General features: G+C 39.9%; 1 protein-coding gene across 3 annotated transcripts in view; it reads right to left on the reverse strand.

Moving 5' to 3' along the window:
* Positions 1–10,159: 10,159 nt before the first annotated feature.
* The window catches only part of LOC131232759 ((S)-coclaurine N-methyltransferase-like), a 76,825-nt gene continuing 72,311 nt past the window's right edge, over positions 10,160–14,673 (reverse strand). Inside the window, exons 3-8 of one of the 3 annotated variants that reach the window (XM_058229233.1) lie at positions 12,591–12,815; positions 12,027–12,126; positions 11,824–11,934; positions 11,507–11,596; positions 10,591–10,649; positions 10,160–10,492 (exon numbers count right to left, since the gene is read on the reverse strand). In XM_058229233.1, the coding sequence (XP_058085216.1) occupies positions 10,297–10,492; positions 10,591–10,649; positions 11,507–11,596; positions 11,824–11,934; positions 12,027–12,126; positions 12,591–12,815 (781 nt within the window). In that variant the 3' untranslated portion in view covers positions 10,160–10,296. The remainder of the gene's footprint in view (positions 10,493–10,590; positions 10,650–11,506; positions 11,597–11,823; positions 11,935–12,026; positions 12,127–12,590; positions 12,816–14,673) is intronic. The other 2 variants (XM_058229235.1, XM_058229234.1) reach the window with 2 other exon arrangements.

Raw genomic sequence — 14,673 nt, forward strand, 5'->3', positions numbered from 1 at the left:
ATACATATAATATTATATGAAATATAATATTATATATATATATACACACACACACACACACACACACACACACACACACACGCACACGTCACAGTGGGCTCTACGCAATCATCACAGTGGGCTCCACGTCCATCATCACAGTGGGCCCACACAATCATCACAGTGGCTCCACTTCCATCATCACAGTGGGCCCACACAATCATCACAGTGGGCTCCACGTCCACCGTCCAGGCCGACGGTGGGAATGAAACACATACATCAATGTGGGCTCCATGTGGGGCCCACCATAATGTTTATATTCCATCCAAACCATTGATAAGGTCAAGCAGACCTAGATGAAGGGTGACAACAAATTTCACCTTGATCCAAGACTTCTGTGGACCCAAAAAGGGTTTCAAAGGTAAATGTTCAATCCCACTATTTCATACGGTGTGGGCCACCTGAGTCTTGGATCATGCTGATTTTTGGGGTGGGCCCACATCATGTACTGGCCCACCCTATGAACGGATTAGATGGTGTAAAAACATCAAGGTGGGGCCCACGGCTACAGCCGTGGGTAGCCGTACGTGCGTCCGTCCGGGCGCTGGCGCGCTGGCAGCGCTGCTGCGCTTCTGACACAGCAGCAGCGGCTGCTGTAATGCTTGTTTTTGTTTTTTTTTTTTTGATTTCCTAAGGATTTTACAGGTGGGGTCCACATCCAGCGAATCCATGCCGTCCAGGGTTCTTCCATGGCTCACCACGAGCAAAACAAGTCCAATATTGGACATATTCCACTGTATAACCAATCGGGAAATTTTTCAATGGTGAAAACCACCATTTGCTATGATATGGCCCGCCCGAAGGTCTGATTGGTCCCATATTCCGGCTCAACGCCTAAAAGGTGGTTGGGAAGGGAATGGATGGTATGGATTGAAAACATGCATCAAGGTGGGGCCTACATGAGTGGTCACCCCAAGGCTTAGGATGAAGTTAATATTTGCATTTTCCTTTTGTCCAGCGTCCAGAGACGCTGGACGGTTTGGGGCTAGCACAAACAGTGAGGTGGGCCCTGCTTAGGTGGGCCACCACATGCTTGAGTGGTGTGGGTACCATTCATAAAAGGTGGGCTCCACTTGAACAAGGTTGGGATGGAACACATACCTTGTGGTGGGGTCCATTCAAGTGGGCCATGCAACTTCATTATCATCACAACAAATAAAATAAAATAAAATAAAAGGGAGAGAGATAGAGAGTGAGACCGTGTGATGGAGGAACCCCGACACTATGGCCCTCCCTTGTACTAAACCATACATCAAGTGGGTCCCATTACATGTGGGCCCATTAAAATTAGATCCAACGGTGGAGATCCCTTCTCCACTAAATTAGACGGTCTAGATGACCCTAAGCATGCAAGAAAATAAACATCATGATGGGGTCCATGGAGAATGGCCCCATCATGGAATGATCATGATGATCTAAGTGGGCCATTGGCCACATCTTAGGGTCCAAAGTGAGATCCAAACCATTGATCGGTTGGCCTCACTTGGCCCATCTTAAAAATATCAAAATCTACCCTATCAAGGCACCCACCACTTGATCTTCTTGCTCCCTTGGCTTCCTTAGCTCCTTGTGCTCCTCTTTGATGGAGGAAGATGAAAAATGGATGGTTGAGATGAGAGATCTAAGGATGGGAAGGTGGGCCACACATGTAGCTTGGGAGGAAATGGGAGAGGCTCATACGTAGGAGGTTTTTTGCTTATGGGAGAGTTGAAATGAGAGAGAGACTTGTAAGGGAGAGAGAGAGAGAGAGTGATGGGTGATGGAGTGATGGATGGGAGAGAGGGATGGGTGTAAGAAGCCTTTTTTGACTTTTTTGGCAAAAGGTGTAAGAGAGGTATGGGTTTGTGTATGAGCTTTTTGACTTTGGGGGTTGCTTGGGAAAGGGTGAAAGTTGATGTGTACTTGACATGATGGGATTGATGGGATTGATTGATTGATGTGACACCTTGTAGAGATTCCCTCGGAATTCGCACGCGCGGCGTTTCCTCGCACCGAACGCTGGCCCACAACTCCCGACCAGGGCATCGCATCAGCGCGCGAGTCGCGGCATCGGAACCGCGGCGACGACGCGGTCGCTAAGGTACGAGTCCTGGGTTAAGTTGACTCGGGTTGACGGCACGAGAATCCAGGTCGCGCGCAAATACCGATTAAGGGTCGAAGGTTGCCGGAATTCGACCGGGAAGACCGCGGAAGCCTATGGAACGGTACGGTCTAGGATACGGGGCTTACATTCATACTCTGGGGACTTATAATCACTTATATGTTCTATATACTTATCACAATCTTCTGCTTGCATAATTTATTGTCTTTGGAGTATGATATGCTGATTTGGTATAATCCCACTCATGTTTAATGCACTAATACGGACAACATTTAATCATCATTATCTGTGTTGCATAAGTGATGCATTGGAACTCGGGTGTTGAGCTTGTGCTCGACTCCCGATTTTTAGGGTGTTACAATAGCCCCATTTAAGAGGTTGATGGTCCGCATATACACAACTTTTAGGTGTCTATCAGTCGGATCGACATGAACTAGCAATTCTATCAATTGAATAGATAAAGTACTAATTTCACAGATTACCAAGGTTACACGGTCAGTCAGAACGATATGTTTGAAGGTCGAACTGACAGACCACAATTTCATCTCATAAATTCGGGTCTTTTAGTGTCTCGATGTTCTGGGGGCTCTAACATGTGTTATATGCGTACATCTTAGCCTAGAAAGTTCAATTTGGAGCGATCCCACGAGAATTCTTTCTCTAATTATCTTAAGGTTAATCAAAACCAGGGATCTAGGGGTCGGTCATGCAAGTGTTATTGTATGGTTCAATCTGCCCCTTGCACTAACTCCGATTAAGTCACGGGTCCTAGGTTAAGTTTTGGCCCATAGCCCCTAAACCTCGTGGTTACATGCACAATAGCACATGTGATTGTATATTTTAATAAAAAAAAAATCTTGGTAACACCCGAAGACATCTAGTGCCTGAGTATTGGAGGGTCAGGATGTTACATTGATCGCTCAACATATTCCCTTTCAACGAGCAGCTTAGTAAGTGCACATACATCAATAATGGTGGAATTCATTAAACCACAAAGGAATGATAAGTGTTAGATGATAGAATCCAGAAATAGACGGTTACAACCAGCAGAGGGGAGTGAATTAAAGAAGGACGACGAGAAAGTTGAATACAATTGAAAATCTTGATCCTTTTCCAAAAAGTCACCAAATGCATTTTGGACTCTCTCAAGCCTGGATATCTTGCCAAGAATCGAGGCCGGCCAGTGCCTAGGTCTTGAATTCACTATCGGCATCACCTCCATGATAAGGAACGACTCTAAAGTAAGAGTTGTTCTTCTAGGAAAAGAGGAAAGAACAGGGAGAGTAGCCCTAGGTTAGTATTTTGGGTGAAACAAGGAACAAGCATCAAATCCTTGACAGTCATAGACGAATAAGGGGATAAACTATCTGGACAGATGGAATCTCCAAGATGAGCGAGTATGGGTTCGAGCACGTCAGGTGATGGAACTTTCATGATTGTTGACCCTAGCACAAATTTGATATCTCAGCTAGAAGAAGAGGCCATTGAACTGCGTAGTGAGACAAAGATCAAGAGTCGGTCAAAAGAGAAGCAGGAAGATGATTACAATGGAAATATAACTTTATAAAAGCAAATCCAACTATTGTGATTCACGTCCGCATTGAAACCAACAATCATGCCAGGAGAATTCTAATGTTGGCATTAACTCACATGAGGGTCGAATGCAAACCCCGCGTTGACATGTGTAATGAAATTAAACATCCATAAAAAACTCGGATATCAAACATCCCATCGTATCTCTCGATATGAAGTGGCATGGGGATCATTGTTTACACCCATTTTTGGTGCCCTAGCATAGACTAATAGGAGGATGCAATGTGGAGACACTACTTGTTTGGCACATGTAAAATTTGTACTCGCACTTGAAGAGATTTGTGTTCGCTCTTTCTTCAACATTACATATTCCGTCATTAATACGACAATACAAAATCTTATCAGTTCTTTAAAGGGATTAATCATCGCATGCCACATAGCCACAATCAACCTACCTATTAAATGAGACAATATGCCTGGCATGTCTATAAAAGACCCATCGAGTGAGCATATCTTATCTAACAACCGGATATGATCTCATCCATAAGGTCATTTCTCACAATCCTTCCAAAATGGAAGATTTCCCTATAAACATTTAAAGAATCAACAATGACATGGAAGATTCCAAAGACCAATAAGTCAAATCAACATCTGAGCTAACCCAGATACAGTCTCATAGCCAAATCATAAAGGGATGACTAAATCTATATCAAATCTCATTCTACATGATGATTGGAATCAAGAGGATGAGAGATCTAGTCTGTCCAAGTGAAACTTTGTGGTCGGCTATGGTGTGAACATGAGCAACCTTAATCCAAACATGACACATTTTTTCTCCTTGCTCTTTTCTAGAATGGATTGAGGATAGATTTCGTGGACAGGACTGCGTACTGATAGCGATAGTGTTTCGTGGACCCCACCATGATGTATGTGTCCTATCCAAACCATCCATCCATTTTTTCCTACTAACTTATGGCATGAGCTCAAAAACGAGGCAGATCCAAAAGTTTTGGATTAGGCTTGATATTTATGTTTTCTCTTCACCTGGGTGTGTGTGACCTAATAAACAGGTTGGATGACAAATAAACATTACAGAATGCTCGGGAAGTTTTTAGTGGTGGGCATTCAATCACCACTGTTTTCCTATGGTGTGGTCCCCTCGACATTTGGATCTTCCTCATTTTTGGGTTCATGCCATATAACGATCGGGAAAAAAAATAGATGGACAGCTAGGATAAAACACCTACATATCATGCAGGGCCGACATAGCACTGTCAGTAGCCACGTCGCTACTGACGCTGTCAGCACGCAATCGGCGTCCAGATTTCGTACGTTGGAAGCACCACTTCAAACTTCACTGTCACTGCGATCACGTGTTAGAAATATGTTCCGATTTTTGCTTTTTCTAAAAGTATAATAATACTAAGATAAGGATCCAAGTTGGAGTCTTTACCATAATATGGAATTTTAAAATGTTTCTGTTTCCACTGCACTGCAAAAATTTCCAACGATAGAAGAAGTTCGAGATTCGACGCCTATTATTGAAAGATTTTTGGGGCCCACCATGATGTTTATAAATGACACAATACTCATTGGTAAGGTAAGTCACGCGGGGATGAAGGGAAAATCCAAATACCATCATGAAAATAGGTAACAATAATGGCCCACAGAGGTTTTAAATTCCAACGGTCGCAATCCCAACTCCACTGTTTCCTATATCGTGTCCGACTTTTGTGATTCCGCTGATTTTTCGGATCCCGTTTAAGCCCAAATGATGGGAAACGGATTGGCTACTCTTCCTAGGTCGGTACTCTGTGGGCGTCATCATGATGCATGTGTTTCATCCATGCGGTGCATCTATTTTTCTATATCAATATATGGTATGAACATTAAAGGAAATAACGTTGAATGAACGTCAACCATTAAAAACTTTGAGGGGAATACAAGTTTTTGAGGGTCATAAAAGTAGCTGATATTTGTTTTTTTCTTTCATCTGGGCTTTTATGACCTAATTAACAGATTGGATGTCAAATAAACAGTACGGTGGGCCTTAAGAGGATTTTCATGGTGCATACACAATCACTATTGTTTTCCTGTGGTGTGGTCCAGCTGATATTTACATCCCCTCATTTTCTGGATCAAGCCTTAAAATGATTTGTAAAAATGGATGAAACACATACATAATGGTGGGGCCAACAGAGCACCGAGCGCCAGCCACGGGCTGGTGGGAGGAGAGTAGCCAATCCCTTTCCCAAATGATGGGGAGCAGATTGGCTGGTGTACCACACAGAGCCGACCTGGCTAGTGTGGGTACTTGTCGTGTGAAGACGAACGCTGACGCTCCTCGTACGAACGGTCAAAAGGAGATCAAAGTAACATGGCCACATAATGACGTATTTATTATATCCACACCGTTCATCCATTTTCAAAGATCATTTTAGAACATGAGCCCAAAAATAAGTCATATTTAAAGTTCAAGTGGACCACTACAAATAGAAGTACAAACAATAATTCTCACCATTAAAACATTTGTTGGACCTATCATAATATTTATTTTCCATCCAATCTATTTATAAGGTCAAATGGACCTAGATAAATAAAAAAACAAATATCATATTAATCTAAAACTTTTATAACCCCAAAAGGGTTTCAATTGTAAGGGTTCAATCCCAACTGTTTTTAATGGTGTAGTTCACCTAATATATGAATTTGTCTTATTTTTCAGCTCAAGCCTTGCGATAACCTCGCCAAATGAACAAATAGTTTAGATATAAAACATAACTAATTGTGGGACCCACAAAACTTAGTGACGTCAACACACCAGCGAGATAAGTGGTGTGTGGTACATCGGCCAATCCACAAAACTTAGTGTAAGCGGCGCTCAAAGAGGAGTGCGTCTTCTCTTCAAACCCGTGAACGTACAAACTGCTGCAAGGAGATCAAATTTACATGGCCGACAATGATATGCTTATTCTATGCACACCGTCCGTCCATTTGGAGAGATCATTTTAGTGCATGATCCTGAAAATGTGTCTCATCGAAAGCTCAAGTGTATTGGATGTGTGACTCCTTCCACGGTTTTATGTAGTGGGTTCACTTGAAATTTATACCTATCTGGATATTTATGTAATGCCATGAAACGATCTCTATAAATGGTTAGACGATAGGGATATTTGTATTATGGGGGTCATAGAGCTAGGTGACGTCACTTGAGGAGGAATTTGGCTATTGACCTTGTGAGTATCAAATCCGCACCCCATCACAAACCACCAAAGCTGGCTGTATGTTTACGTCCCCAAGTTCTGCGAGTCCTTCCATTAGGTATGTGTTATATCCAAACCATTCATCCATTTGGCAAGCTTGTTGTAAGGCTAGAACCTAAAAATAAGAGAGATCCAAAGATCAAGTGAACCACACTGCAAATAGTATGGAATTGACCACACCAACTAATTGGCCCATTAGCCGATTGGCTGGTGTACGACACACCACCAACTTAGTTGGTGTGTAAACATCTCATGCGAAGATAGTGATGAGGCTCCTCGAGCTCCGAATTGTACAAACAGTTCAAAAAAGATCAAAGTCATATTAGCCCGACAATGATGTATTATTATATCCACTGTTCATCCATTCAGCGAGATCATTTTAGAACATGATCCCAAAAATTATCATATCCAAAGCTCAAGTGGGCACATCACAAATAGCGTAGGAAAAATGATTCTCACCGTTAAAGCATTTGTAGGGCCCACTATAATATTTATTTCCCATCCAATTCATTCATAAGGTCACACAATCCTGATGAAGATGAAAAAGATGAAGATAAAAAACAAATATCATATTGATCCAAAACTTCATGGTCCCCCAAAGGCTTTCAATGGTAGACGCTCAATTTCATACTACTATTTGCAATGTGGTTATTTGGATCTGTCTAATTTTTCGGCTCTAGCCTCACAACAAGCTCGCCAAATGGATGGATGGTTTGGATATAACACATACCTCATGGTGGGACCCATAGAACTTGGCAATGTAAACACACAAGCCAGTTTGGTGGTGTGTTGTGGTACAAGTCATACTACACCCCAAAAAGCATTTTGGGCGGAAGCGGATTGCGCCAGTGAGGCCACCAAGTTTTGGGGCCCACATGATGTATGAGTTATATCCACACCATCCATCCATTTTTTGAGATGAATTTAAGACATGATTTCAAAAATAGTCACATCCAAACCTCAAATGGACCACACCACATAAAGAAGTAGGGATTGAACGCATACTATTGAAAACTTCCTGGGCCACAGAAATTTTGAATCAAGCTGTTATTTGTGTGTGGGTGAGACATTGACGGTAGGCCCATCTCAATGTATGAATGGTAGATGCATGCTGTCTATTATCTTCATCCACTTCTTAGAAAATTAGTCTGTTGTTGTCAAGGAGGTCTAATCTGTCTCACCCAGATCCGTAGCTCAAGTGGTAGACTGAGTGAAAGATACCTCGTTTCAAAGCTGAGGTCTTGGCATCGATTCCTGGAGGGGGTGGCTAACTGTGAAGTGTGAACGGGCTGACAGTGGGTGTTCTAACAAGCTGACAAAAAACAAAAACAGGTCTAATCTGGCTCCTCCTCTGTGGATAGCCTGCACAATCCAATGCATCATTCATCACAATGAGAAAGCCCTTGAAGTATAACTGGAGATTTAAAATGAAGTCATTGGGCTTCAATTGGCGTAAAGAAATGGCCCAGTGTTCAGTTTGGGGCTCGCATGTATAGGAGGTCAAAATCGAAAGGCGAGCCCCCAAATCAAACAATGTGGGTGGTTGGGGGTCCGTCGTGCACTCGATCAAGATATAGGGTATGCCTGATGAGGAAAACCACTCGAGGAGACGACCACGGCCATGGATGGGGTACCCCAATAGGCAAGAAAATGTCGCCCACATTTTCCCCATCCACCCACACAAAGCATCCACCAAAAATAAAAATAAAAATCCTTGACCACCAACAATCCACGAATCATCCATCATCGAAACCCCCCATCCATGGCTGAGATCCCCTCTGACATTGGGTTTAAATATCTACTGTGATTAGGGTTTTCAAGGGAGGAAGAAGCGAAGAGAGAGAGAGAGAGAGAGAGAGAGAGAGAGAGAGAGTATATCTTAGATGAGAAATTAGAGGAGTTGCAGCGGCGAGAAAGTAGTGGTCGAGGAAGAGAAATTGGATAAGAAAAAACCAGGGAGAAGGCACGCCTGATCAAACTCGTTTTTGTTCTCATATGATAAAATGATATGGAAGAATGGGTGGACAGCATGGATGAAACACATACATCATGGTGGGGCCTACAGCACACCGACCACTGGCCATTGGCTAGTGGCACGGTCACTAGCCAACCCGTCATCGAAGTGCCATCAAGCGCGCGCAGAATTGCATAAGAGCGGGATTTGTTTCTTATTCCGATTGTGATACCATATGATACTATATATCGGGTGTAATCGGGATTGGGTGAGAGAAAAAGGTATTCTAAGGCTTTCTAATTCATTCCTAAGGGTTTCAAGGGTATAGCTTGGGCTTGTGAAGGAGATTCGAGACTTGTTTGAATCGGTAACTTCCTATCTCTTGTAATTTATGCTTTCATTGTGCATTACTGGTTGATTTGTGCCGTGGTTCTTTCTGGAAATGGTTTTTCCACATAAAATTCAGATTGTTTGTGATTGGACTTGGTTGTGCAATTGTGAGTACTTTGCTTGATTCAACTCTATGTCCTTTCGCAGTTCCCCATTAGAAATTACAATGGTAAATAACTATTACTCATTTAGGTAAATGGTAAAACAAACAGGTTCTTGAGTGTGTGCTAGAGATAGGAAGCCTTACATGTTATTGAGCTTGAGATAGAACGGGTCAAGAATCTCTCTTATTTGCAGGCTTTGGTTCTCTTCCAATGTAAAAGTCAAATTCACCATGACTCTCTCCCTTTCTTATCTAATATTAGGTTTCATAAAGTAATTAGGTTTTAGAGACTAATAGCTGTTTTTTTTTTTTTTTTCACCACAAGGAATGCAAGTGTGTGCATGTGGGCTACCAAACATATGGATGGTTCAATCATTCAGTCGTCCAGAATTTTTTATGCCAAGGAGAACATAAGGGGGCACACATGAAAGATGGATTTGATGTCATTCACAGATCATGGTGGGTCTAGACATCGCGTTATAGGTTAAGCTTAACTAACAAAGGTTTGTCATGGATCAGGCCTCTTCAACGAAATAAGCAAGCATCAAGCATACCATAATAATCAAAATTTCTAGCAAGCATCAAGCATACCATAATAATCAAACTTTCTAGCAAGCATCAAGCATACCATAATAATCAAAATTTCTAGCATGGGATGCATCGATGCAAGAACTTGGTCATCTCATTAACAATAATATTCAGTGGCACAAAAACGGTCTATAGACAACTCGGAAATAACAGGATATGAAACAGGACAACTTAGAAATAACAGGATATGAAAAACCAGAGAATTCAACCATACTATTGCACCCATGAAATCATTTGTTCAAGTACCAAATGCCATTAACTCCATAATGCCAGGTTTTTTTAAAGAGAAAAAAGAACAATCCAGCAGTTCCTATTGAACTCAAAATCATTTCTTCTTAAAGACAACATGAGAACACATCCATTCTTCCCCATCATTATGTGCAAATACCTCGCCTTCGGCAATGAAAAAAATTCGCCAATAGATTATTATTTTCATTGCCTCTTCCACATTGCCAGTAGAAGACTCCGTTATTTTCTTTATGGCATTCATATTAGAGTCCATATTCTTCAACCATTCTTTCCTGCAAGAAATGAAATGGAAGTTCCACTCTTAGTAATGCTGGACAAAATCAAGACAATGCTAAAACAAGTATGCCATATTTTTAAAGTTTGAACATACATGCTGCGTCCAAAATGCTTCCCGTTGAGAATCCAATGGTCAACAACTGACAGATCATCCTGACAAGCAGTTAAAAAATATTAGACACAATCCCTTACTATTTGATCCCACAAAGAGAAGTTCATGTGCTGAAACTTCGATGAATTGACTCAAGAGTTATGCTATGGCGATTCACATATACATCATGGTGGACCTTGGGGGAGGAGAGGATGCGTCACTGTAGTATGGTGAATTTCGTAACATTGCTCTTGATTTAAAATTTATGGCCCATTTGGATACCACCAAATAAGTTATTTTTTCTACTTATAGCAGTAAATGAATAAATTATTTGAGATAAGTAAGTTTGGTTTATGATCAATTATAAGTAGCTTTTTTATTTAAAGTTACTTAATCACTTCAGTTTAATAAGTAGAAATCAAGATAAGCTACTTAAGGCATAAGTAGCTTAAGTAACTTACAATCCAAACGCCCCCTTAGAGACCCCACAAAGTAGAAGTCATAAATTTTGAAATTTCGACTTAAAAAGTCTTGTAAAACGTTTTCCATTTCAGGATTCTTTGACATCCATAAAAAAAAAAAAGGTGTTAAATGAATTTCTGAGGGCCTCCAGAGGAAAATAAGGCGACTGTTTGACCAATGCATTTTTTACACTTTCAAGTAAATCCATGGAAACTACACTGCAAACCAAACTGTTTCCTCTATAGAATCCACTTTTGTTTTTTGTTTTTTTTGTCTTTTTTTGTTTTTTTTTGTTTTTTGGTTTTCTTGCATTTTGGCATGGATTAATGTTTGTTTCACATATCCATATTCTACATTCAACAAAAGAAAATATGCCAAGGAATAGGAATGCAGAATAAACTAATTGTGATATATAAGAAAGGTATAAACTACTCGTAATAGAGTTATGCGGTCTAACCTGGAAATATAGAAGAAGTGAGGACGATGGCATGATGAATGTCCCGCCAGGGAACATATAGTCCGTGTACCAATCATCGTCATCAATAGGCTATAAGAGATGCTTGCAAAGGAGGCCAATGAGATTAACATGTGATATATCTTATTACAATAAGCTCAAATTGAGGGCATGGACATGAAGCATAGTAATTTGCTAACAGAAAAGGGGAATGAATGAAGGAAAAAAAAAAAAAAAATTTCAAATTCAAGATAAAAACTATAATTTGGCAACATGGTGATGTTTAAGCCTAGAGCTTGATCGATGACTTGAGAGCATACCTCATTCCCATAAGCCATGGTTTTATGGCATGCATGCTCCACAAAAAGAAGGCTGTCATGGTTCATCCACTGGGATGCCTTTCTTAGAAATAACTCATAGTTCTTCATGTGCTGTGAAAACAAATGAAGTTTAAGTACTCATGGTTCAATCCACATGATTCAAACATTAAGCTTTGATTTTAAGATGAGAGGAGATCATTTACCTCGAGTAATCCAATAACTACTATCCTATCAAACGTAGCCTCCATTTCAAGCTTTGATACATCTGCTAATATAATCTCGACATTCAATAGCTGAAGGTTCCTAAGGAATGAATGTGGAAAGTTACTTGATATAACTTCTTCAATAGCATTCTCTAATTGTATTTAACATTCTTAAAGATTTTTCTCAACAATGATATCTTTTTTGTACAAGTTGACAGTAAAAGGTCATGTTTGGGTGCCATCCTGAAATCAACCAAACTTTTTACACGATCGCTCATATAGGTCCTCGAAGAGGCCCTTGGATGGTTGATAGTGAAAAGATGGTTGTGGCCAACCTAGGTGTATATGGAGTTGATTTTATAGGGACGTATTGTCTGACTAAGTGTTGATTTATAGAGACTGTATTGTCCTACTAGTATCTTTGTAATGCTACCAGCAGGTGCAATTGCTACTAGTATCATTCAAGAAATTATAAGATGCAAACCATGCATAACTATATGAGATTTACATATAAAATACAAGGAAGCAGAGTACAAACTAATAATACCACTTAAAAAGTCTTACTTGCATTGCTCCTCTATGTAGTCTTTCTGAGAGATTGAGTTGGTAATGGCTGTAATACGGCAATTTTTATACTTCTGAGCAACGTGTAAAGTAAATGGTCCTTGTCCACAGCCAAGATCAAGGATGGTTTGACCATCTTGTATTTGTGCCCTTTCGCCGCATAGATCAAGCATTGCAATCTCAGCTTCATCCAGTGTCGTCGATTCACCCTTAAAGTAACAACAACTGCAAAAGTTTGTATATAAAATCTAGTTTGGTTTAAGTGAGGGTTAGACAAAAGAAAATAACAGAGTTTTCTAAGCCAGTTCACACCATGCATGCGCCAGCACGTCATATAGGTGTGAGATTCAAGGATCAGGTTGACCACTAATTAGTTGGGCCATAGTATATAGAATGGATTGTAGGTAAACTTAGCTGAATTTTTTCTAACCTGCCTAACTATTTCTAATACCGTGGCCAACATACTGGGTAGACTGATTTTATTTCTGGTAGAGAATGTCTAAGTGCCCAAACCCATATGGATGGTCTTTTTACATGTGTGGAATTACCGAAGCTCCAAACTAATGAACATTATGGATTGAAATCAAACAAATCTATTGTTACTTCGTGCTTGTAGACTAAATGTGAACAGCTAGAAGCAAGTTTATCAATAACATTTCATGAAGTTTGGAATGAAAAGCAGAGTTTAAGCAATAATACATGCTCATATATATTATTTCCAATCAATAATAAATTTTATTATACAAATTATATGAGTTCAAGTCCCATGAGTCATGCCAAAAAAAAAAAAAATGTTCATTAAAAATTAAGAAAAACCATCCTTCTACAAAACAATACCAATTTACCTAAATATAGCTTGATATATAATGGACTTGTTCTATTAATTTCAGATTTCAACCAAGAGAAATGATCATCCTGCCAACTTGTCATGTGCAGAGAATATCTGGTCCATGAACAGATGGGCCACACAATGACAATCAACCTGGTACGAAAGCCATGGCAATCCACATACTAGGTAGGCCACACCAATATTGAATCATACCATTGACTATCTATAGGTTTCGATGTTTTGTTCCACCTTATGAGAGGGTCAGCCTGGATTCCATATCTGGTGATTACCATGCTGTGGCCCACCTTTTTCACAGATCGGATATTTCTACAGATGTGACATTTGGCGGGAAAGAAATGATCAGGCATAAAAATTCACATGACAGTTCACTTACAATTGCTGTATGTGATCATTTCCATAAAATCAAAAATTGAATTCTATACTTGTTGCTCAACCAAATTGTATACTTGGCAAAAAGAAAAAATATAATAATTTAATTTATTTTAAGGCTTGAGTTAGGAAGTGCACTTCAATGCAACATTTCTTTTTTCCTCTAATGTGACAAAGGTATTCAATAATGGTAACGGTGGCTGTAATGGCCACTGCCATTACCATTACAATACTTTAAAAAAAAAAAATAATTTTTTAAAAAAAAAAAATTAAAAAAAATACTCTGTATCGGCCCCTTAACAAGCCGTTATGGCCCATTTTACCCATGACAGCTGTTATGGCCCCATAACACATAATTGTTCTGACCATTACTGTTAAGTAATGGCTGTCATGTAACCATTTTTAGTACCATGAATGTGATAATTATTAAGCATGTTCTAGTGAAACACACAAGAAGTGACTGAAATGTACATGATTGTCTTGAGAATAAAATTAATTTATTTTACAAGTCACTATGAATTTACCTAAAGTTGGAGGACAACTCTAACAGGGGAGTGTTTGGGTGCCACTTAATAATAATTTTTCCTCATTTTCCTCATTGTTTTCTTTGAAAGCAGAACTGTAGCTGTAAGTGATGTAGGCAGCATATGGGTCCAGCTATCATCTACTGTAAAATTAATTCCATCTGTTTTTTATTTTATTTTATTATTATTTTTTATAAAGTCCCTTCTTATTGGAGGAACATACGCTAGGTTATTTCCTATCGGTTATTAGGACTTGCACTCTAATATGATTGGTTAATCCATGTAGAACATTATTATTGGTTGGTTTTCTCTATAAAAGAAGCTATCTACGAAGAGAGGG

Source organism: Magnolia sinica, chromosome 18 (genome assembly GCF_029962835.1).
Source record: "Magnolia sinica isolate HGM2019 chromosome 18, MsV1, whole genome shotgun sequence".
NCBI lineage: Eukaryota > Viridiplantae > Streptophyta > Magnoliopsida > Magnoliales > Magnoliaceae > Magnolia > Magnolia sinica.